Source organism: Somniosus microcephalus, chromosome 9 (genome assembly GCF_052327205.1).
Source record: "Somniosus microcephalus isolate GS21.2 chromosome 9, FLI_Smic_1.0, whole genome shotgun sequence".
In the NCBI taxonomy this organism is placed as follows: domain Eukaryota; kingdom Metazoa; phylum Chordata; class Chondrichthyes; order Squaliformes; family Somniosidae; genus Somniosus; species Somniosus microcephalus.
The window spans coordinates 236,982,003-237,006,949 of record NC_140995.1 but is presented as its reverse complement, the minus strand read 5'-3'; the positions used below and the strand labels follow the sequence as shown (position 1 = coordinate 237,006,949).

At 45.7% G+C, this 24,947-nt stretch overlaps 1 protein-coding gene across 4 annotated transcripts in view; it reads right to left on the bottom strand.

The window, feature by feature from the left end:
• cul9 (cullin 9) overlaps positions 1-24,947 on the bottom strand; it is a 401,996-nt gene that overhangs the window by 158,252 nt on the left and 218,797 nt on the right. For 3 of the 4 annotated variants that reach the window (XM_085998049.1, XM_085998046.1, XM_085998050.1), the window contains 4 exons: positions 23,977-24,204; positions 23,118-23,247; positions 15,669-15,840; positions 11,384-11,489 (listed from right to left, as the gene is read on the bottom strand). In XM_085998049.1, the coding sequence (XP_085854175.1) occupies positions 11,384-11,489; positions 15,669-15,840; positions 23,118-23,247; positions 23,977-24,204 (636 nt within the window). The remainder of the gene's footprint in view (positions 1-11,383; positions 11,490-15,668; positions 15,841-23,117; positions 23,248-23,976; positions 24,205-24,947) is intronic. The other variant, XM_085998048.1, reaches the window with a different exon arrangement.

The window sequence follows — 24,947 nt, the reverse complement described above, 5'->3', positions numbered from 1 at the left end:
CACTCATAGGCAGAGGAACCTCATCCACCTGAATCCCAATAATGGGCAGAGGAACCTCATCCACCTAAATCCCAATAATGGGCAGAGGAACCTCATCCACCTGAATCCCAATAATGGGCAGATGAACCTCATCCACCTGAATCCCAATAATGGGCAGAGGAACCTCATCCACCTAAATCCCAATAATGGGCAGAGGAGCCTCATCCACCTAAATCCCAATAATGGGCAGAGGAACCTCATCCACCTAAATCCCAATAATGGGCAGAGGAACCTCATCCACCTGAATCCCAATAATGGGCAGAGGAACCTCATCCACCTGCATCCCAATAATGGGCAGAGGAACCTCATCCACCTGAATCCCAATAATGGGCAGAGGAACATCATCCACCTGAATCCCAATAATGGGCAGAGGAACCTCATCCACCTAAATCCCAATAATGGGCAGAGGAACCTCATCCACCTAAATCCCAATAATGGGCAGAGGAACCTCATCCACCTGAATCCCAATAATGGGCAGAGGAACCTCATCCACCTGAATCCCAATAATGGGCAGAGGAACCTCATCCACCTAAATCCCAATAATGGGCAGAGGAACATCATCCACCTAAATCCCAATAATGGGCAGAGGAACCTCATCCACCTAAATCCCAATAATGGGCAGAGGGACCTCATCCACCTAAATCCCAATAATGGGCAGAGGAACCTCATCCACCTAAATTCCAATAATGGGCAGAGGAACCTCATCCACCTAAATCCCAATAATGGGCAGGGGAACCTCATCCACCTAAATCCCAATAATGGGCAGAGGGACCTCATCCACCTGAATCCCAATAATGGGCAGAGGAACCTCATCCACCTAAATCCCAATAATGGGCAGAGGGACCTCATCCACCTAAATCCCAATAATGGGCAGGGGAACCTCATCCACCTAAATCCCAATAATGGGCAGAGGAACCTCATCCACCTAAATCCCAATAATGGGCAGAGGAACCTCATCCACCGAAATCCAAATAATGGGCAGAGGAACCTCATCCACCTGAATCCCAATAATGGGCAGAGGAACCTCATCCACCTGAATCCCAATAATGGGCAGAGGAACCTCATCCACCTAAATCCCAATAATGGGCAGAGGAACCTCATCCACCTAAATCCCAATAATGGGCAGAGGAACCTCGTCCACCTAAATCCAAATAATGGGCAGAGGAACCTCATCCACCTAAATCCCAATAATGGGCAGAGGAACCTCATCCACCTGAATCCCAATAATGGGCAGAGGAACATCATCCACCTAAATCCCAATAATGGGCAGAGGAACATCATCCACCTAAATCCCAATAATGGGCACATGAACCTCATCCACCTAAATCCCAATAATGGGCAGAGGAACCTCATCCACCTAAATCCCAATAATGGGCAGAGGAACCTCATCCACCTGAATCCCAATAATGGGCAGAGGGACCTCATTCACCTAAATCTCAATAATGGGCAGAGGAACCTCATCCACCTGAATCCCAATAATGGGCAGAGGAACATCATCCACCTAAATCCCAATAATGGGCAGAGGAACATCATCCACCTAAATCCCAATAATGGGCAGAGGAACCTCATCCACCTAAATCCCAATAATGGGCAGAGGAACATCATCCACCTAAATCCCAATAATGGGCAGAGGAACCTCATCCACCTGAATCCCAATAATGGGCAGAGGAACCTCATCCACCTGAATCCCAATAATGGGCAGAGGAACATCATCCACCTAAATCCCAATAATGGGCAGAGGAACATCATCCACCTAAATCCCAATAATGGGCAGAGGAACCTCATCCACCTAAATCCCAATAATGGGCAGAGGAACATCATCCACCTAAATCCCAATAATGGGCAGAGGAACCTCATCCACCTGAATCCCAATAATGGGCAGAGGAACCTCATCCACCTGAATCCCAATAATGGGCAGAGGAACCTCATCCACCTGAATCCCAATAATGGGCAGAGGAACCTCATCCACTTAAATCCCAATAATGGGCAGAGGAACCTCATCCACCTGAATCCCAATAATGGGCAGAGGAACCTCATCCACCGAAATCCCAATAATGGGCAGAGGAACCTCATCCACCTAAATCCCAATAATAGGCAGAGGAACCTCATCCACCTAAATCCCAATAATGGGCAGAGGAACCTCATCCACCTGAATCCCAATAATGGGCAGAGGAACCTCATCCACCTAAATCCCAATAATGGGCAGAGGAACATCATCCACCTAAATCCCAATAATGGGCAGAGGGACCTCATCCACCTAAATCCCAATAATGGGCAGAGGAACCTCATCCACCTAAATCCCAATAATGGGCAGAGGAACCTCATCCACCTGAATCCCAATAATGGGCAGAGGAACCTCATCCACCTAAATCCCAATAATGGGCAGAGGAACCTCATCCACCTAAATCCCAATAATGGGCAGAGGAACCTCATCCACCTAAATCCCAATAATGGGCAGAGGAACCTCATCCACCTAAATCCCAATAATGGGCAGAGGAACCTCATCCACCTAAATCCCAATAATGGGCAGAGGAACATCATCCACCTAAATCCCAATAATGGGCAGAGGAACCTCATCCACCTAAATCCCAATAATGGGCAGAGGAACCTCATCCACCTGAATCCCAATAATGGGCAGAGGAACCTCATCCACCTGAATCCCAATAATGGGCAGAGGAACCTCATCCACCTAAATCCAAATAATGGGCAGAGGGACCTCATCCAGCTAAATCCCAATAATGGGCAGAGGAACCTCATCCACCTGAATCCCAATAATGGGCAGAGGAACCTCATCCACCTAAATCCCAATAATGGGCAGAGGAACCTCACCCACCTGAATCCCAATAATGGGCAGAGGAACCTCATCCACCTAAATCCCAATAATGGGCAGAGGAACCTCATCCACCTAAATCCCAATAATGGGCAGAGGGACCTCATCCACCTAAATCCCAATAATGGACAGAGGAACCTCATCCACCTAAATCCCAATAATGGGCAGAGGAACCTCATCCACCTAAATCCCAATAATGGGCAGAGGAACCTCATCCACCTGAATCCCAATAATGGGCAGAGGAACCTCATCCACCTAAATCCAAATAATGGGCAGAGGAACCTCATCCACCTAAATCCCAATAATGGGCAGAGGAACCTCATCCACCTGAATCCCAATAATGGGCAGAGGGACCTCATCCAGCTAAATCCCAATAATGGGCAGAGGAACCTCATCCACCTGAATCCCAATAATGGGCAGAGGGACCTCATCCACCTAAATCCCAATAATGGGCAGAGGAACATCATCCACCTAAATCCCAATAATGGGCAGAGGAACCTCATCCACCTAAATCCCAATAATGGGCAGAGGAACATCATCCACCTAAATCCCAATAATGGGCAGAGGGACCTCATCCACCTAAATCCCAATAATGGGCAGAGGAACATCATCCACCTAAATCCCAATAATGGGCAGAGGAACCTCATCCACCTAAATCCCAATAATGGGCAGAGGAACCTCATCCACCTAAATCCCAATAATGGGCAGAGGAACCTCATCCACCTAAATCCCAATAATGGGCAGAGGAACATCATCCACCTAAATCCCAATAATGGGCAGAGGAACCTCATCCACCTAAATCCCAGTAATGGGCAGAGGAACCTCATCCACCTGAATCCCAATAATGGGCAGAGGAACCTCATCCACTTAAATCCCAATAATGGGCAGAGGAACCTCATCCACCTAAATCCCAATAATGGGCAGAGGAACCTCATCCACCTAAATCCCAATAATGGGCAGAGGAACCTCATCCACTTAAATCCCAATAATGGGCAGAGGGACCTCATCCACCTAAATCCCAATAATGGGCAGAGGAACCTCATCCACTTAAATCCCAATAATGGGCAGAGGAACCTCATCCACTTAAATCCCAATAATGGGCAGAGGAACCTCATCCACCTGAATCCCAATAATGGGGAGAGGAACCTCATCCACCTAAATCCCAATGGGCAGAGGAACCTCATCCACCTAAATCCCAATAATGGGCAGAGGGACCTCATCCACCTAAATCTCAATAATGGGCAGAGGAACCTCATCCACCTGAATCCCAATAATGGGCAGAGGAACATCATCCACCTAAATCCCAATAATGGGCAGAGGAACCTCATCCACCTGAATCCCAATAATGGGCAGAGGGACCTCATCCACCTAAATCCCAATAATGGGCAGAGGGACCTCATCCACCTAAATCTCAATAATGGGCAGAGGGACCTCATCCACCTAAATCCCAATAATGGGCAGAGGAACACCATCCACCTGAATCCCAATAATGGGCAGAGGAACATCATCCACCTAAATCCCAATAATGGGCAGAGGAACCTCATCCGCTTAAATCCCAATAATGGGCAGAGGAACCTCATCCACCTAAATCCCAATAATGGGCAGAGGAACCTCATCCACCTGAATCCCAATAATGGGCAGAGGGACCTCATCCACCTAAATCCCAATAATGGGCAGAGGAACCTCATCCACCTAAATCCCAATAATGGGCAGAGGAACATCATCCACCTAAATCCCAATAATGGGCAGAGGAACCTCATCCACCTGAATCCCAATAATGGGCAGAGGAACATCATCCACCTAAATCCCAATAATGGGCAGAGGGACCTCATCCACCTAAATCCCAACAATGGGCAGAGGAACCTCATCCACCTAAATCCCAATAATGGGCAGAGGAACCTCATCCACCTGAATCCCAATAATGGGCAGAGGAACCTCATCCACCTAAATCCCAATAATGGGCAGAGGAACCTCATCCACCTAAACCCCAATAATGGGCAGAGGAACCTCATCCACCTAAATCCCAATAATGGGCAGAGGAACCTCATCCACCTAAATCCCAATAATGGGCAGAGGAACCTCATCCACTTAAATCCCAATAATGGGCAGAGGAACCTCATCCACCTAAATCCAAATAATGGGCAGAAGAAGCTCATCCACCTAAATCCCAATAATGGGCAGAGGAACCTCATCCACCTGAATCCCAATAATGGGCAGAGGAACGTCATCCACCTAAATCCCAATAATGGGCAGAGGAACCTCATCCACCTAAATCCCAATAATGGGCAGAGGAACCTCATCCACCTAAATCCCAATAATGGGCAGAGGAACCTCATCCACCTGAATCCCAATAATGGGCAGAGGAACCTCATCCACCTGAATCCCAATAATGGGCAGAGGAACATCATCCATCTAAATCCCAATAATGGGCAGAGGAACCTCATCCACCTGAATCCCAATAATGGGCAGAGGAACCTCATCCACTTAAATCCCAATAATGGGCAGAGGGACCTCATCCACCTAAATCCCAATGGGCAGAGGAACCTCATCCACCTAAATCCCAATAATGGGCAGAGGAACCTCATCCACTTAAATCCCAATAATTGGCAGAGGAACCTCATCCACTTAAATCCCAATAATGGGCAGAGGAACCTCATCCACCTGAATCCCAATAATGGGCAGAGGAACCTCATCCACCTAAATCCCAATGGGCAGAGGAACCTCATCCACCTAAATCCCAATAATGGGCAGAGGAACCTCATCCACCTTAATCCCAATAATGGGCAGAGGAACCTCATCCACCTAAATCCCAATAATGGGCAGAGGATCCTCATCCACCTGAATCCCAATAATGGGCAGAGGAACCTCATCCACCTAAATCCCAATAATGGGCAGAGGAACATCATCCACCTAAATCCCAATAATGGGCCGAGGAACCTCATCCACCTGAATCCCAATAATGGGCAGAGGAACATCATCCACCTAAATCCCAATAATGGTCAGAGGGACCTCATCCACCTAAATCCCAATAATGGGCAGAGGAACCTCATCCACCTAAATCCCAATGATGGGCAGAGGAACCTCATCCACCTAAATCCCAATAATGGGCAGAGGAACCTCATCCACCTGAATCCCAATAATGGGTGGAGGGACCTCATCCACCTAAATCCCAATAATGGGCAGAGGAACCTCATCCACCTAAATCCCAATAATGGGCAGAGGAACCTCATCCACCTGAATCCCAATAATGGGTAGAGGGACCTCATCCACCTAAATCCCAATAATGGGCAGAGGATCATTATCCATCTAAATCCCAATAATGGGCAGAGGAACCTCATCCACCTGAATCCCAATAATGGGCAGAGGAACATCATCCACCTAAATCCCAACAATGGGCAGAGGAACCTCATCCACCTAAATCCCAATAATGGGCAGAGGAACCTCATCCACTTAAATCCCAATAATGGGCAGAGGAACATCATCCACCTGAATCCCAATAATGGGCAGAGGGACCTCATCCACCTAAATCCCAATAATGGGCAGAGGAACCGCATCCACCTAAATCCCAATAATGGGCAGAGGAACCTCATCCACTTAAATCCCAATAATGGGCAGAGGAACATCATCCACCTGAATCCCAATAATGGGCAGAGGGACCTCATCCACCTAAATCCCAATAATGGGCAGAGGAACCTCATCCACCTAAATCCCAATAATGGGCAGAGGGACCTCATCCGCCTAAATCCCAATAATGGGCAGAGGAACCTCATCCACCTGAATCCCAATAATGGGCAGAGGAACCTCATCCACCTAAATCCCAATAATGGGCAGAGGAACCTCATCCACCTGAATCCCAATAATGGGCAGAGGAACCTCATCCACCTAAATCCCAATAATGGGCAGAGGAACCTCATCCACCTAAATCCCAATAATGGGCAGAGGAACCTCATCCACCTAAATCCCAATAATGGGCAGAGGAACCTCATCCACCTAAATCCCAATAATGGGCAGAGGAATCCCACCCACCTAAATCCCAATAATGGGCAGAGGAACCTCACCCACCTAAATCCCAATAATGGGCAGGGGAACCTCATCCACCTAAATCCCAATAATGGGCAGAGGAACATCATCCACCTAAATCCCAATAATGGGCCGAGGAACCTCATCCACCTGAATCCCAATAATGGGCAGAGGAACATCATCCACCTAAATCCCAATAATGGTCAGAGGGACCTCATCCACCTAAATCCCAATAATGGGCAGAGGAACATCATCCACCTAAATCCCAATAATGGGCAGAGGAACCTCATCCACCTAAATCCCAATGATGGGCAGAGGAACCTCATCCACCTAAATCCCAATAATGGGCAGAGGAACCTCATCCACCTGAATCCCAATAATGGGTGGAGGGACCTCATCCACCTAAATCCCAATAATGGGCAGAGGAACCTCATCCACCTAAATCCCAATAATGGGCAGAGGAACCTCATCCACCTGAATCCCAATAATGGGTAGAGGGACCTCATCCACCTAAATCCCAATAATGGGAAGAGGATCATTATCCATCTAAATCCCAATAATGGGCAGAGGAACCTCATCCACCTGAATCCCAATAATGGGCAGAGGAACATCATCCACCTAAATCCCAACAATGGGCAGAGGAACCTCATCCACCTAAATCCCAATAATGGGCAGAGGAACCTCATCCACCTAAATCCCAATAATGGGCAGAGGAACCTCATCCACCTAAATCCCAATAATGGGCAGAGGAACATCATCCACCTAAATCCCAATAATGGGCAGATGAACCTCATCCACCTAAATCCCAATAATGGGCAGAGGAACCTCATCCACCTAAATCCCAATAATGGGCAGAGGGACCTCATCCACCAAAATCCCAATAATGGGCAGAGGAACCTCATCCACCTAAATCCCAATAATGGGCAGAGGGACCTCATCCACCTAAACCCCAATAATGGGCAGAGGAACCTCATCCACCTAAATCCCAATAATGGGCAGAGGGACCTCATCCACCTAAATCCCAATAATGGGCAGAGGAACCTCATCCACCTGAATCCCAATAATGGGCAGAGGGACCTCATCCACCTAAATCCCAATAATGGGCAGAGGAACCTCATCCACCTGAATCCCAATAATGGGCAGAGGAACCGCATCCACCTAAATCCCAATAATGGGCAGAGGAACCTCATCCACTTAAATCCCAATAATGGGCAGAGGAACATCATCCACCTGAATCCCAATAATGGGCAGAGGGACCTCATCCACCTAAATCCCAATAATGGGCAGAGGAACCGCATCCACCTAAATCCCAATAATGGGCAGAGGAACCTCATCCACTTAAATCCCAATATTGGGCAGAGGAACATCATCCACCTGAATCCCAATAATGGGCAGAGGGACCTCATCCACCTAAATCCCAATAATGGGCAGAGGAACCTCATCCACCTAAATCCCAATAATGGGCAGAGGGACCTCATCCGCCTAAATCCCAATAATGGGCAGAGGAACCTCATCCACCTGAATCCCAATAATGGGCAGAGGAACCTCATCCACCTAAATCCCAATAATGGGCAGAGGGACCTCATCCACCTGAATCCCAATAATGGGCAGAGGGACCTCATCCACCTAAATCCCAATAATGGGCAGAGGAACCTCATCCACCTAAATCCCAATAATGGGCAGAGGAACCTCATCCACCTAAATCCCAATAATGGGCAGAGGAACCTCATCCACCTGAATCCCAATAATGGGCAGAGGAACCTCATCCACCTAAATCCCAATAATGGGCAGAGGAACCTCATCCACCTAAATCCCAATAATGGGCAGAGGAACCTCATCCACCTGAATCCCAATAATGGGCAGAGGAACCTCATCCACCTAAATCCCAATAATGGGCAGAGGAACCTCATCCACCTAAATCCCAATAATGGGCAGAGGAACCTCATCCACCTAAATCCCAATAATGGGCAGAGGAACCTCATCCACCTAAATCCCAATAATGGGCAGAGGAATCCCACCCACCTAAATCCCAATAATGGGCAGAGGAACCTCACCCACCTAAATCCCAATAATGGGCAGGGGAACCTCATCCACCTAAATCCCAATAATGGGCAGAGGAACCTCATCCACCTAAATCCCAATAATGGGCAGAGGAACCTCATCCACCTGAATCCCAATAATGGGCAGAGGAACCTCATCCACCTGAATCCCAATAATGGGCAGAGGAACCTCATCCACCTAAATCCCAATAATGGGCAGAGGAATCCCACCCACCTAAATCCCAATAATGGGCAGAGGAACCTCACCCACCTAAATCCCAATAAAGGGCAGAGGAACCTCATCCACCTGAATCCCAATAATGGGCAGAGGGACCTCATCCACCTAAATCCCAATAATGGGCAGAGGAACCTCATCCACCTAAATCCCAATAATGGGCAGAGGAACCTCATCCACCTAAATCCCAATAATGGGCAGAGGAACCTCATCCACCTGAATCCCAATAATGGGCAGAGGAACCTCATCCACCTAAATCCCAATAATGGGCAGAGGAACCTCATCCACCTAAATCCCAATAATGGGCAGAGGAATCCCACCCACCTAAATCCCAATAATGGGCAGAGGAACCTCACCCACCTAAATCCCAATAATGGGCAGAGGAACCTCATCCACCTAAATCCCAATAATGGGCAGAGGAACCTCATCCACCTAAATCCCAATAATGGGCAGAGGAACCTCATCCACCTAAATCCCAATAAAGGGCAGAGGGGCCTCATGCACCTCAATCCCAATAATGGGCAGAGGGAACTCATCCACCTAAATCCCAATAATGGGCAGAGGGGCCTCATCCACCTAAACCCCAACAATGGGCAAAGGAACCTCATCCACCTAAATCCCAATAATGGGCAGAGGGATTTTATCCAACTCAACCATCGTAATGGGCAAAGGGGTTTCAGTTTAACATATACAAAGGACACCATCTCCACAAAATGCAGCATGCTCTCAGAACTCCACTAGTGTCAGCCTATGTTAGGAGCTTAAACTCACAGCCTTCCACCTCCAGAGGCAGGAATCTGCCAACTGAACCGTACTGCCCCATGGACCAGTTACCTTGTCTGACTGTAATAATGTTCGTTCAACATTAGCAAATCACATCAAAGATTGGCCTGGTCGCACTTATGATGTAACCATGTCAATCATCAGAGCTCCAGATCTCGAGCTGATGAAATGCCCTCTGAAGGTGGCTTTCAACAAATCATAGGCCAATTTTCCTACACAGTGGATGTGATCTGGGAGGAAGTGATTATAAGAGGTAAGGAACGCTTCACTCAATGGCTCAGTGGGTTTCTCTGAAATATGGAGTCCAACATTCCAGATTCGAATAACCAGTATGGTGGTCAGGGCACTATAATGTTAGCATCAACACCTCAGGGTAGGCTAGGGAGGGAGGGGAAAATGAGCCATGGGTCAATTATTATTCAGTGACCCCTCCATTTGTGAAGGTTGGGTGAGGACATCATTGGGCTGGTTGTGGAGCTGTTCGCGGTCAAACAGCCTGCTAACACTAATTGTCTTGGCTCATACATGTAAAATGGCCACCAGTTAATTGGCCTTTTTTTAAAACTAGTTTTGTGGTATTCCACCTAGGAAGAGAGCCAGATCCAGTCTAGAAAAAAAAGGCTGTGTGACACTGTAATCTACATTAATCAGCCCAGAGCCAGAGGGATTACATGGCTCTTTCACCCAGAACTAGCAGATTTGAGGGGCTCTACTGGAGTCTTGCTGCCACTGCCCTCAATCAATGGTAGTCAGGCAGTAGATAGGCCCTTGACATCCGTCAAATACTAGTGATCCACAGCACAGGGTGTGCCTCCAAAGTGAGCATTAGTGCTGAGGAACAGACTGCCGCCCATCAGTCCCAAGACGAGAGACCAGACTGCTGCGCTAGACTCAGTATGAATTGCAAGGGCCTCATAGCTACAAGTCTGTTTTTTCTTTTGGAAAATTCCATGGAGAGAATCCTGTGATGGCAGGATTTAGGGATCTGTGCCAATGCATCACTGGAACATGCAAACTTAAATGGGAAAAATAATAAACCACATCCCCAAATTGAAAGTTAATGCCAAAGAAGCTTCAAAAAGGAAAATAAAACTACTGGCCCAATGTGTCAGAATCACATTAAGCAGTGCTGAACTCGCTCCATGGATCTTCCAAGTGGACGACTGCCTGTTTGTGGGTGTGTGAAAGCTGAAGAGCAGGAAGCATCAGAAATTAAACCTTTGAGTATTTTCCGGCTTTTCAAATCTGCACTTTTGATAATCGACATCTGTCAAGTGTAAAGAAAAAGGACAGAAACACAAGAAACCACAGGAGATTTTTTAAGTGTTCACTGAATGAATTGTAAAAATGTTTTGTATCAGAAGCTATAACTATGTCCTCACAGGATTTATCTGGTTTGGCCTCACTGGCTGGAGAGCGCTGGTCTTAGTAACTCACTGTGTTTAGTTCTGTATTGATGTTACTGGGATCATCCCCTCCCATCACCACCACACGTGCCGGCATGTAACTGGAGTCCTCACTCGCAACTACCAAGGTCAGCTGTCTGTAACACAAGATAAAAGACCACTCATCAGCAGACTGCAACTGCAGTCAAAAACATTTTGTACCAAATATGTATACATGTGGCTACTTATGCATGGGTTTATACTGCACAAGTAATCCGAGGTCACTTTTTTTTTCTTAATTTCCCACTCTAATTGAGCGATTTGGATGATTTCACAAACCTTTACACCAGAGAAATTCAAGGACTGGATTCTTAAATGTCTCATTAAAAATGGTAGGTGGCTCGCAACATTCTATTTCAAAATGCATTGAAAGCTCCCAGGGAAATCCCATTAAAAAAAAGTGTCCACATTTACCTGCAATATTCGTCATTAAGATGGAGAGTGAAATAGTTGACTCAGAGACTAGGGTCCTGAATTTAAATAAAGGAAACTACGATGGTATGAGGCGCGAGTTGGCTAGGATGGATTGGGGAACGTTACTTAAAGGGTTGACGGTGGCTAGGCAATGGCAAACATTTAAAAATCGTATGGATGAACTACAGAATTTGTTCATCCCTGTTTGGCATACAAATAAAACAAAAAAGGTGACTCAACCGTGGCTAACAAGGGAAATTAGGGATAGCATAAGATCCAAGGAGAGGACATATAAATTGGCCAGAAAAAGCAGCAAACCTGAGGATTGGGAGCAGTTTAGGATTCAGCAAAGGAGGACAAAGGGATTAATTAAGAGGGGGGAAAATAGAATATGAGAGTAAGCTTGCAGGGAACATAAAAACTGACTGTAAAAGCTTCTATAGATATGTGAAGAGAAAAAGATTGGTGAAGTCAAGCGTAGGTCCCTTGCAGTCAGAATCAGGGGAATTTATCATGGGGAACAAAGAAATGGCAGACCAATTAAATGCATACTTTGGTTCTGTCTTCACAAAGGAGGACACAAATAACCTTCCAGAGATGTCGGGGAACATAGGGTCTAATGAGAGGGAGGAATTGAATGAAATCAGTATTTGTAGGGAAATGGTGTTAGAGAAATTGACGGCATTGAAGGCTGATAAATCCCCAGGGCCTGATAATCTACATCCTAGGGTACTTAAGGAAGTGGCCCTAGAAATAGTAGATGCATTGCTGGTCATCTTCCAAAATTCTATAGACTCTAGAATAGTTCCCATGGGTTGGAGGGTAGCTAATGTAACCCCACTATTTTAAAAAGGTGGTAGAGAGAAAATGGGGAATTACAGACCGGTAAGCCTGACATCGGTAGTGGGGAAAATGCTAAAGTCCATTATAAAAGATGTAATAGCAGAGCACTTGGAAAACAGTGACAGGATCGGACAAAGTCAACATGGATTTACAAAAGGTAAATCATGCTTGACTAATCTACTGGAATTTTTTGAGGATGTAACTGGTAGAATAGATAAGGGAGAACCAGTCGATGTGGTGTATTTGGACTTTCAGAAGGCTTTCGATAAGGTCCCGCATAAGAGATTGGCGTGCAAAGTTAAAGCACATGGGATTGGGGGTAAGGTACTGACTTGGATAGAGAACTGGTTGGCAGACAGGAAGCAAAGAGTTGGAATAAGCGGGTCTTTTTCCAAGTGGCAGGCAGTGACAAGTGAATCAGTACTCCTCCATGTGGAACTCCACTTGGAAGAAGCACCGAGAGTAGTAAGGGCACAGAATGTACTCTGGGTGGAGGACTTCAATGTCCATCACCAAGAGTGGCTTGGTAGCACCACTACTGACCGAGCTGGCCGAGTCCTGAAGGACACAGCTGCTAGTCTGGGCCTGCGACACGTGGTGGGAGAACCAACACAAGGGAAAAACCATGACATAGAAACATAGAAGATAGGAGCAGGAGTAGGCCATTCGGCCCCTCGAGCCTGTTCTGCCATTTAATGAGATCATGGCTGATCATCCAAATTCAGTACCCTGTGCCTGCTTTCTCCCCATATCCCTTGATCCCTTTAGCCTTAAGAAATATATCTAACTCCTTCTTGAATATATTTAATAAGTTGGCCTCAACTGCCTTCTGTGGTAGAGAATTCCACAGGTTCACCACTCTGGGTGAAGAAATTCCTCCTCATCTCAGTCCGAAATGGCTTATCCCTTATCCTTAGACTGTGACCCCTGGTTCAGGACTCCCCCGTCATCGGGAACATTCTTCCTGCATCTAGTCTGTCTAGTCCTGTTAAAATTTTATAAGTTTCAATGAGATTCCCTCTCATTCTTCTAAACTCTAGCGAATATAAGCCTAATCGACCCAATCTCTCCTCATACGTCATTCCTGCCATCCCAGGTATCAGTCTGGTGAATCTTCGCTGCACTCCCTCCATGGCAAGAACATTCTTCCTCAGATAAGGCGACCAAAACTGCACACAATACTCAAGGTGCGGTCTCACCAAGGCCCTGTACAACTGCAGCAAAACATCCTTGCTCCTGTACTCGAATCCTCTCGCTATGAAGGCCAACATACCATTTGCCTTCTTAACCACCTGCTCCACCTGCATGCTTACCTTCAGCGACTGGTGCACAAGGACACCAAGGTCTCGTTGTACATCCCCTTTTCCCAATCTATTGCCGTTCAGATAATAATCTGTTTTCCTGTTTTTGCCACCGAAGTGGGTAACCTTGCATTTATCCACATTATACTACATCTGCCATGCATCTGCCCAATCACCCAACCTGTCCAAATCATAATGGAGTTTCTCTGCATCCTCCTCCTCAGCACACACGCCCACCCAGCTTTGTGTCATCTGCAAATTTGGAGATATTACATCTAGTTCCCTCATCTAGATCATTAATATATATTGTGAATAGCTGGGGTCCTAGCGCCGATCCCTGCGGTACCCCACTAGTCACTGCCTGACACTTGGAAAAAGACCCGTTTATTCCAACTCTTTGCTTCCTGTCTGCCAACCAGTTCTCTATCCAAGTCAGTACCTTACCCCAATCCCATGTGCTTTAACTTTACGTGCTAATCACTTATGTGGGACCTTATCGACAGTATTGGTAGCAGTGACGAAGTCCCGTCTTCACACTGAAGACACCCTCCATCGTGTTGTGTGGCACTACCACTGTGCTAAATGGGATAGAGATTCAGAACAGATCTAGCATCCATGAGGTGCTGTGAGCCAACAGCAGCAGCAGAATTGTATTCCACCACAATCTGTAACCTCATGGCCCGGCATATCCCTCACTCTACCATTACCATCAAGCCAGGGGACCAACCCAAGCCAGCATTTACTGCCCATCGCTAATTGCCCTCGAGAAGGTGGTGGTGAGCCGCCTTCCTGAACTGCTGCAGTCCGTGTGGTGAAAGTACTCCCACAGTGCTGTTAGGGAGATAGTTCCAGGATTTTGACCCAGCAACAATGAAGGATCGGTGATATACTTCTAAGTCAGGATGGTGTGCGACTTAGAGGGGAACTTGGAGGTGGGGGTGTTCCCATGCACCTGCTGCACTTGTCCTTCTAGGTGGAAGGGGTCGCGGGTTTGGGAGGTGCTGCTGAAGAAGCCTTGGCGAGTTGCTGCAGTGCATCTTGTAGATGGTACACACTGCAGCCACGGTACGCCGGTGGTGGAGAGAGTAAATGTTTAAGGTGGTGGATGGGGTGCCAATCAAGCCGACTGCTTTGTCCTGGATGGTGTCGAGCTTCTTGAATGTTGTTGGAGCTGCACTCATCCAGGCAAGTGGAGAGTATTACATCACACTCCTGACTTGTGCCTTGTAGATAGTGGAAAGGCTTTGGGGAGTCAGGAGGTGAGACACTCACCGCAGAATACCTAGCCTCTGACCTGCTCTTGGTGTCACAGTATTTATGTGGCTGGTCCAGTTAAGTTTCTTGTCAATGGTGGCCCCCCAGAATGTTGATGGTGGGAGATTTGCGATGGTAATGCCGTTGAATGTTAAGGGGCAGTGGTTAGACTCTTGCTTGTTGGAGATAGTCATTGCCTGGCACTTGTGTGACTCGAATGTTACCTGCCACTTATCAGCCCAAGCCTGAACGTCAGCCAGGTCTTGTTGCATGCTGGCACAGAGTGCTTCATTATCTGAGGAGTTGCAAATGGCACTGAACACTGTGGACATATATGGGGGGACGAGAGAGACTGCAGAGGAAAATATACTTTAAAAATGCTGGTCTAACAGTGTCATTGTATAGTATGCACAGGACCGGCTAATACACTGAGTGGCTCTAGTTTGAGTCCCTGCACACACGTACCTGATGACCACCCCTTTGTGCATGTAGATGTTAATGTAATGGGACCCTGTGCTGCCGTTCGATTCCCAGTAGGTTTTGGTGTTCTTGTCAGTCAGCTTGCTCGCTCTGTGATGATTGGAGGACACCTCCACCTTCTCCCAACACTTGTCCTCTTTCAGCTCCACACTGGAACCTACAGAATGACGAACCACAAGAAGGAAGGAATATAGTAACCAGCAGCCAGGGAAACAACCTACAGAATGCCTCAGCAGGGTTAAAATACATTTAGGTTTGAACAAAATTACTTGAAGACAGTATAAATACAGGATAAGAGACTGCTGGCAATGATCAAATCAAGTGGCCGTGATGATTTCCTAAGGCAGATCAGTAGCTGCTCAAGTGGTCCATAAATGTCACCACCAGAATCCTAAGATTGAACCGTCTCCTCCAAATACTCTGCTAGTCATTGGATATTCTGAAAACAAAGACCCCAAATATAACCAGGAGTTGTCACTAGGATTAAGAGTGTTGGTACTAATAGTCCAGAACAATGATTACACTTAAGCCAATATGCACTACATGTGGCAATACATCGGAGTGTTACACTTAATTCACGACTTTACTACCACCACGAGTGACAAACCTGTAACGACTGCTGGGCATTTTTCACAGTTCAGGTAAACATAACCCAAAAATTTCACCCACATTACCCTTCACTGAAATCCAAATGACAATATTGGAAAACATACAAATCATCCAATCAGCATTTCGTTACTTTGTAATACTTTATACAAATGCAACCAATTGGGGCTGAACAATGTGGGTTTTGTTAAAAGAGAAATCCTAGGGTTTTCCATCGATGTGTTTCAGGGAGGGAGGGAGATCAGAGGCAAGTTCAGAGTTTTCCATCATGGAATTCATTTCCTCTCAGGAGCCCAACTACACTGGGGAGATCCCACAATAGTACAACCTGTACCTCAGTATGTCAAAATCAAAAAATTCACTGAACTGAATGAAGTTTTCTCATGTTGCTGATAATGACGGCCAAATTATGGGCAATTATGCAATTCAGACTTTGCTAGGTTCAGAATGCCCCAAAATCATCTCAAGTAGGATCATAACTTTGTGAGAGGGGGAACGTTTATCCCATTACCCAGCTGGACACTCATCCTGGGCCCAGCTACATTCTCATCCACTCTGCCATCCAGTTCCCCAATCTTTCTAGCTTGATCCAAAAATTAAAAAATAATCACATTTTGAGCATTATTCCACAGCAGCCACCACCCTGTCAAACTGAACACAGATCCTCAACGAAGGACTCACAGCTGCACAGAGACCAGGACAACTTTCCTATATTTAGCATACTGGAGCAAAGTGAGCTGGAGACTGAAATACTTATTACAGCAGAAATTCATCTATGAAACATTAACATTTATATTGTCTCTTTTATGGTTTCCAAGCAACAGTGTGAAAATCTAACATCTGGTATCAGCGACCAGCAATGTATTGTATTACTGGAAACTTTGTGCTATCCGGAGGTGAGCTATCCGGCAATCTGGAGTCACCGGCAAAAATCAGCAGCCGTTTTTTATTCTTTTTGTTTGTTTTTTTTGCTTTGTTTGAACAGTCAAGCTGTGCAAGGTCTGTAGCTATAGCAACAGCTTCAGCTACAGAGCTTTAGGGCCACACCCGAGTGTTTAGAAGCTGTTGCTAAGCAAGTGTTTGTTGTCAAATACGGAGATAAGAATCTCCGTATCTCTCAACATTAACTCTGGAGAGTACGGCAGTTTTGGGGCAACGGCAGCTGCTCGGTCCCGTGGGTGCCGGATAGCACAAAGTTTCCTGTACTGTGTGACCTAAAGAACCTGCTTACTATCATAATCGTAACTCAAATGCCCACAAAGTAATTTTCATAAACTGAAAATGTTATCAAAGAATTTCAGTATCTTTTATGAATCGGAACATTGTAAGAGACAAGGCTAGGAAATACATAGAGATAGGAACAGGAGTAGGCCATTCGGCCCTTCGAGCCTGCTCCGCCATTCAATGAGATCATGGCTGATCTTCGTCTGAGATCATAGCTGATCTTACCAGTTCAGTACCCCGTCCCCGCCTTTTCTCCGTAACCCTTAATCCCCTTAGCCTTCAGAAATATATCCAATTCTCTCTTGAAAATATTTATTGAATTAGCCTTCACAGCCCTCTGTGGCAGGGAATTCCACAGGCTCACCACTCTTTGAGTGAAGAAATTCTTCCTCATCTCTGTTTTAAATGATTTGCCCGCTATTTTTAGACTGTGGCCCCTGGTTCTGTGCTCCCCGGCCATTGGAAACATTCTCTCTGAATTCAGCCTGTCCAGGCCTGCCATAATTTTATATGTTTCGATGAGATCCCCTCTCAATCTTCTAAACTCCAGTGAGTACAAGCCCAAACTATTTAATCTCTCTTCGTAGGTCATTCCCGCCATTCCAGGTATCAGCCTGGTGAATCGTCGTTGCACTCTTTCCATGGCAAGAACATCCTTCCGCAGATGGGGCGACCAAAACTGTACACAATACTCCAGATGCGGTCTCACCAGCACCTTGTACAGCTGTAGTAAGGTATCCCTATTCCTATACTCGAACCCCCTTGATATGAAGGCCAACATACCATTTGCCTTCTTAATCGCCTGTTGCACCTGCATGCTCTCCTTCAGTGACTGGTGCACAAGAACACCCAGGTCCCTCTGCACTTCCCCATCTCCCAATCTATTGCCATTTAGATAATAATCTACCCTCCTGTTTTTACCCCCAAAGTGGATAACCTCGCATTTATCCACATTATAGTGCATCTGCCACGTATCCGCCCATTCCCCCAACCTGTCCAAATCGCACTGTAGCCTCCTGACATCCTCATCAGAGCCCACCCCTCCTCCTAGTTTAGTGTCGTCAGCGAATTTGGAAATATTGCATCCAATTCCCTGATCCAGATCATTTATATATATTGTGAACAGCTGGGGTCCCAGGACAGATCCTTGCGGCACCCCGCTGGTCACTGCCTGCCACTCCGAAAACGAGCCGTTTATTCCAACTCTCTGTTTTCTATCTGCCAGCCAGTTCTCTATCCACGTTAATACTTTGCCCCCAATCCCATGAGCCTTAATTTTGCATGATAATCTTTTGTGTGGAACCTTATCGAAGGCTTTCTGGAAGTCAAGGTACACCACATCCACTGGCTCTCCCCCATCTATTCTACCAGTTACCTCCTCAAAAAATTCCAGCAGATTAGTCAAACACGATTTACCCTTTGTAAATCCATGTTGACTCTGTCCGATCCTTTCCCCATTTGTCAAGTGCTCCGCTATTTTATCCTTAATAATGGACTCTAGCATTTTGCCCACAACCGATGTAAGGCTTACTGGTCTATAATTCCCTGCTTTCTCTCTACCCCCCTTTTTAAATATTGGGGTAACATTAGCTACCCTCCAATCCACGGGTACTGTTCCCGAGTCAATGGAGTTCCGGAAGATGATCCTTAGAGCATCTGCTATCTCCAGGGCCACCTCCTTAAGTACCCTAGGATGTAGTTTATCAGGCCCCGGGGATTTGTCGGCCTTCAGTCCCCTCAACTTACCCAACACCATATCCCTAGAGATACTAATTTCTGTCAGCTCCTCCCTCTCATTAGTCCCTATGTTTGCCGATATTCCTGGGAGGTTATTTGTGTCCTCCTTTGTGAATACAGAACCAAAGTATGAGTTTAATTGGTCTGCCATTTCCTTATTCTCCATTATATATTCTCCCGAATCGGACTGCAAGGGACCGACTTGGGATTTTACCAGTCTTTTCCTCCTGATATACCGATAAAAGCTTTTGCAGTCTGTCTTTATGTTTGCTGCAAGTTTACTTTCGTATTCTATTTTCCCCTTCCTGATTAATCCCTTTGTCCTCTTTTGCTGTATCCTGTACTGCCCCCAATCTTCCGGTCTGGTGCTTTTTTTTGCCAGTTGATATGCCCTTTTTTTTGATTTTATGCTGTCCCTAATTTCCCTCGTTATCCACGGTTGAGTCACCTTTTTAGGTTTATTTTTATGCCAAACCGGTATAAACATGTTCTGGAATTCTTCCATTCTATCTTTGAATGCTTGCCATTGTCTATCCACTGTCAATCCCCCCAGAAACACCACCCAATCAATCTTACCCAATTCCCGTCTCATACCCTCGTAATTCCCTTTATTTAAGTTCTGGACCTTAGTCTCTGATTCAATTTCCTCACTCTCCATCTCGACTGAGAGCTCGATCATATTATGATCGCTCTGACCCAAGGGGCCTCGTACAAGAAGATTGCTGATAAGTCCCTTCTCATTGCACAATACCCAGTCTAAAATGGCCTGATCTCGAGTCGACTCCTCGACATATTGGTCCAGATAACCGTCCCGAAAACATTCCAGGAATTCCTCCTCCTCAGAATTTTTACTAATTTGGGTAGTCCAATCAATATGTAAATTAAAGTCACCCATGATGACAGCTGTGCTCTTATCGCACGCTTCTCTAATTTCCCTTTTTATGCCTTCCCTCACCTCCATATTACTATTTGGAGGCCTATATATCACACCCACTAACGTTTTCCTCCCCTTGCTATTTCTCATTTCTACCCATACAGATTCCGTTTCATCCGAGTTAATATCCTTCCTTTCCATTGCATTAATCCCCTCCTTTACCAGCAATGCTACCCCACCTCCCCTACCTTTTTGCCGATCCTTCATTGAAAGTCACTGCAATCCATCTGACCAGTCTCTAAAAGGAATAATCCTCAATTGCCCACTCAAACATCGATCCAATTCTCCCTTAAAAAATGTTTACATTTACCTGCCACTTTGCGTAGTCCATTCCACACATTCACCATCCTCTGAATAAAGCAGTTAAATCTAAACTGTCTATTTGCACACTTTCTAATTCTGACCACATGTCTGCTGTTTCCAGCATTTTGGGGAAATCTCAATTATTCGAGTTCAATTTATCTAATCCCTTAAGAATCCGGAATACTCTCCCGAGCGTTCTCTTCTCCAGAATAAACAATCCAGGTTCTTCACCAGCTCAGATGCCTTAAGCGAGGTACAGTTTGCCCCTTTTCTGCTCTGCTTTCAATGTCTGGATATCCTTGCTGTAACATGGCAATTGGAATTGTACACAGTACTTAAGGTGCGGTCATACACCAGTGCCGAGCTATTCACTTCTATTTACTGTAACCTCGAGCTATTCACTTATTTTCCACTGTTTATTTCCCTTCCTTAGGCTCATTACCTTGTATTTGACCCCATTAAATGCAGTTTGACATTCATGAGCCCACCTTACCTAGCCACAACCCATTGTTCCAGACCTGTTCCCTGTAGTTTCAAACCCCTCCCAATTTGTCATCTTAAACCTGACAGCTTTGTTTCTGTCCCCACTGTATACACCGTAAACAGCAGCAGCAATGCAATTGATTACACTGCTATGGAGCTGCTGATAAAAGTGCTAAAGGGCTCCACGCAAACAGCTTTACATTTCTAAAACACAAGAATGCAGAATAGGCAAACTAGACCTTGTGTTTATGCCATCCACAAGGCATATCATTCAAACCTAAAGAGTTAAACCTGATTACAAACACATGAGGAAAGCCAAGGGTTATTTGCAAGAGTTGGGTTAAAGGAGTCAAGTCAGTAAGGTGGGAAATCCGAATCCCTATTTCTTCACTTTGGACCCAATGAAGTTGTTTACACTGTGCGTTTTATTCCTGCCTATGTCCCAGAACTATCGCTGGTAAATCTTGTCCAAAACAGTGGCTGTTAGTTAGAAGAACAAACGTTTTTAAGAATGTGGCCCGAAACAGTGAATAGATCAAGTTCACTGACCCACCTTTTCACTGTCCCTTAACCCCTCTCTCAGAAACCAATGCTGGTGCCTATTTATACAGTCTGGTATAAATGGTGAAAAGCTACAAACAGTGGATGTCCAAAGAGACTTGGGGGTCCAACTACATAGATCATTAAAATGTCATGAACAGGTACAGAAAATAATTTAAAAGGCTAATGGAATGCTGGCCTTTATATCTAGAGGACTAGAATACAAGGGGGTAGAAGTTATGCTGCAGCTGTACAAAGCCCTGGTTAGACCACACCTGGAGCACTGTGAGCAGTTCTGGGCACCACACCTTAGCAAGGATATATTGGCCTTGGAGGGAGGGCAGCGTAGGTTTACCACAATGATACCTGGACTTCAAGGGTTAAGTTATGAGGATATAGTAAACAAATTAGGGTTGTATTCCATAGAATTTAGAAGGTTAAGGGGTGATCTGATCGAAGTTTTCAAGATATTAAGGGGAACAGATAGGGTAGATAGAGAGAAACTATCTCTGCTGGTTGGGGATTCTAGGACTAGGGGGCATAGTCTAAAAATTAGAGCCAGACTTTTCAAGAGTGAAATTAGGAAACACTTCTACACACAAAGGGTGGTAGAAGTTTGGAACACTCTTCCGCAAACGGCTGTTGATGCGAGATCAATTGTTAATTTTAAATCCGAGATTGATAGTTTTTGTTAACCAAAGGTATTAAGGGATATGGGCCAAAGGTAGGTACACGGAGTTAGGTCGCAGGTCAGACATGATCTCATTGAATGGCGGAGCAGGCTCGAGGGGCTCAATGGCCTTCTCCTGTTCCTATGTTCTGCTTCAGTCAGCTATGATAACGTACAACACAACTGACCTTCTGGCTGTAAAAGCTCCACCCAACTTCCTTTCTTACTCCGAATGTTTAATCCTGGCCCCTGTATCAGACCCCGTTTCTAAAATCAGCCATTTAGCGGGATGAATTTGTTGTCAGTTCCTTTTTTAATCTCAGGTCATCTCCAAGTTTCCTCTTTCCAAAGAAAATAAGTCTGATTTCCTTAAACTTTCACCACATCATTTGTTGAGCTCCATGGAATTTAATGTTGGGATTACATGGATTGTGAAAGCAGTTTGTTAACAATGAAGTTCAACTACACGCACACTTACTTCTGTCAGAGAAGTAGAAAAGCACATAATTCCTGCTACCCAGAGTCACCCTATTGTTGCTTTTATTTAACCTTTCGAGGCAATAATATCCGGCCCTATGATTAGGTGGCCAGAACTTCCAGGTGGGTCTGACCAACGGCGGTAATAAAAAATCTCTTCAGAATATGGATTCTGTTAGTTACAAACATTGCCATCAAATACTTCCTGCTAATCTGTTATGAGACACTGCTTGCTATAACAACCATCCAATCGGGGGTTGAACTCCATGGAATTTAATGTTGGGATTACATGGATTGTGAAAGCAGTATGTTCCAATGAAGTTCAACTACACGCACACTTATTCCTGTCAGAGAAGTAGAAAAGCAAAACTGGGATTATATTAGAATATCTTCATTTCAGCAAGAAATTAAAGTAGAAAAGGGATGCTCTCTTTCAGCCCCACGCGTAATTTAAACTTGCCGTGATTCAGTCTGTTATCATTGAGCCGTTCGGACAGACCTTGACAGAGGTTCCTCAGGAATACATCAAAGAAAGGGATATTGATTGGCTGATGGCTTCGTCTATGCTCCTCAATTTGTCCCAAAACCATCTGCAAGTGGGAGTTGAAAAAATCAAATACATGTACTTGAAGTGCAGAATGAGAAAAGCCCATTCAGCCCATCAATCTCAGTTCTTTCCACAGACTGTCATGAACACAACTTAAGCACATGCCCGCACCACCCCCACCCACCCCCCGCCTATAATTATTAAACACTCAACTACAATTCCATTTTGCTGGAAGGGAGGGAGGGAAAAAACATGAAAAACATCTTCAAGAGTGACGAGGTTTTTCAGAAACTTCATCTTCACTCACACATGCAGTAGCTAAAGACACTGTAGTATAACGCCAAAACATACAGACCTCCTCCTTGAATGGATTAGTGGGTATGGTACTGAGCCACCTACACCAGGAAAGTCCCAGGTTCAATTGCTGGTCTGTGCTGAGTTAGCTCATCTCAGCTGGGGAGGGGGGGCAGGGTAGGGTCTCACAGACAGAGCTGGGGAAAGAATAAATTGCAGCAATTTTTCCCCAATGCTGATTTACTCTTCACTAAGCCATCCTAGAGATCCCTGGACAGATATCAGGCGAGAATAGGATCGGGCTTGACTGCCTGGGTGAAATGACTTGTCAACCCATTGCCTAAACTCATCTGGGCAAGGTACTGGAAGGGCAGCCAGCACCCAGTGGAATAGTGCTCCATAGCAAGAATCAACACCTTTATGAGAGGATGGGAGAAAAGCAATTGAAAGGAGAGCAGCAGCGAACAACCCCACTTACCTGTATACATCCAGCCAAGATACTGGTGGTCATTTTCTTGTACAGGCTGGCGTATTTCTCACAGTCACTGACCAGATCTCGGAGTTCTGCAGCCAGCAGTAAAGCTGAACTGTGTTTGTCCAGTGCCTTTGACAGCGTCTCCTTTGACCCAAGCCGACACATGACTACTGCATAATCCTTGTTCACCGTTGCAAGCCTGTGCAGAAACCTAATGAAATCCTGCAGCACCTGAAGGCAAAGAGAATAGAAACATTTCAATTACCTGTAACTGGGAGGATTTTAATCCAAACGATCAGCTTCCCCTGTGGCTCAATGCACTGCCTGGTGAGATACCGAGACCAGGAAGATCGACAGATATTAGCCAGAGTTCCCAATCCCAAACATCGGGAAATGATCTGTGCTGGAAAGAGGGTGTCTGTGGAGGTTGTCAAATGCAGATGGGATGGGGCTTGAATAGCCTGGTGGCACTGTCAAAGTCAACATATCGGTAAGGTGGCATCCCCAATATCCAGCAGGAGTCCTCGTCTTCAAGAGATATGGGGATAAAAAGCAGAATGGGACTCGACAGTGGTGTCCTTCCATGAGTGAAGAGCTACTGCTGCTGACTGTCCAGCAATAGGTACACTCGGGAGGGTGTCTACCACCACAGTTAAACTGTACCGCAGCACTTTCTGGGGAGGGGTGGAACTGCTCACAATTCAGGCCGGAAAGAAATTCTACTGGGACAGTCTTGACACATTTTAAACTGTAGAAGTTTGAGGCCAGGGCTTGAGGGTGAGGTTTTACCCTGAGGTGGCTTAGGATTTGATCAAATCTGAACTTGCACATGGTATTGCCACCGACATGGCTAGTAAGGTTGACATGGTTTAAGGCATGTGTCATCTTGTATGAGATTATTAAGTCCTTACTTCTTGGTCACCATTTATGGGAAGCATAAACTATCGGATACAAACCACCTGGTCTTTTGTTCC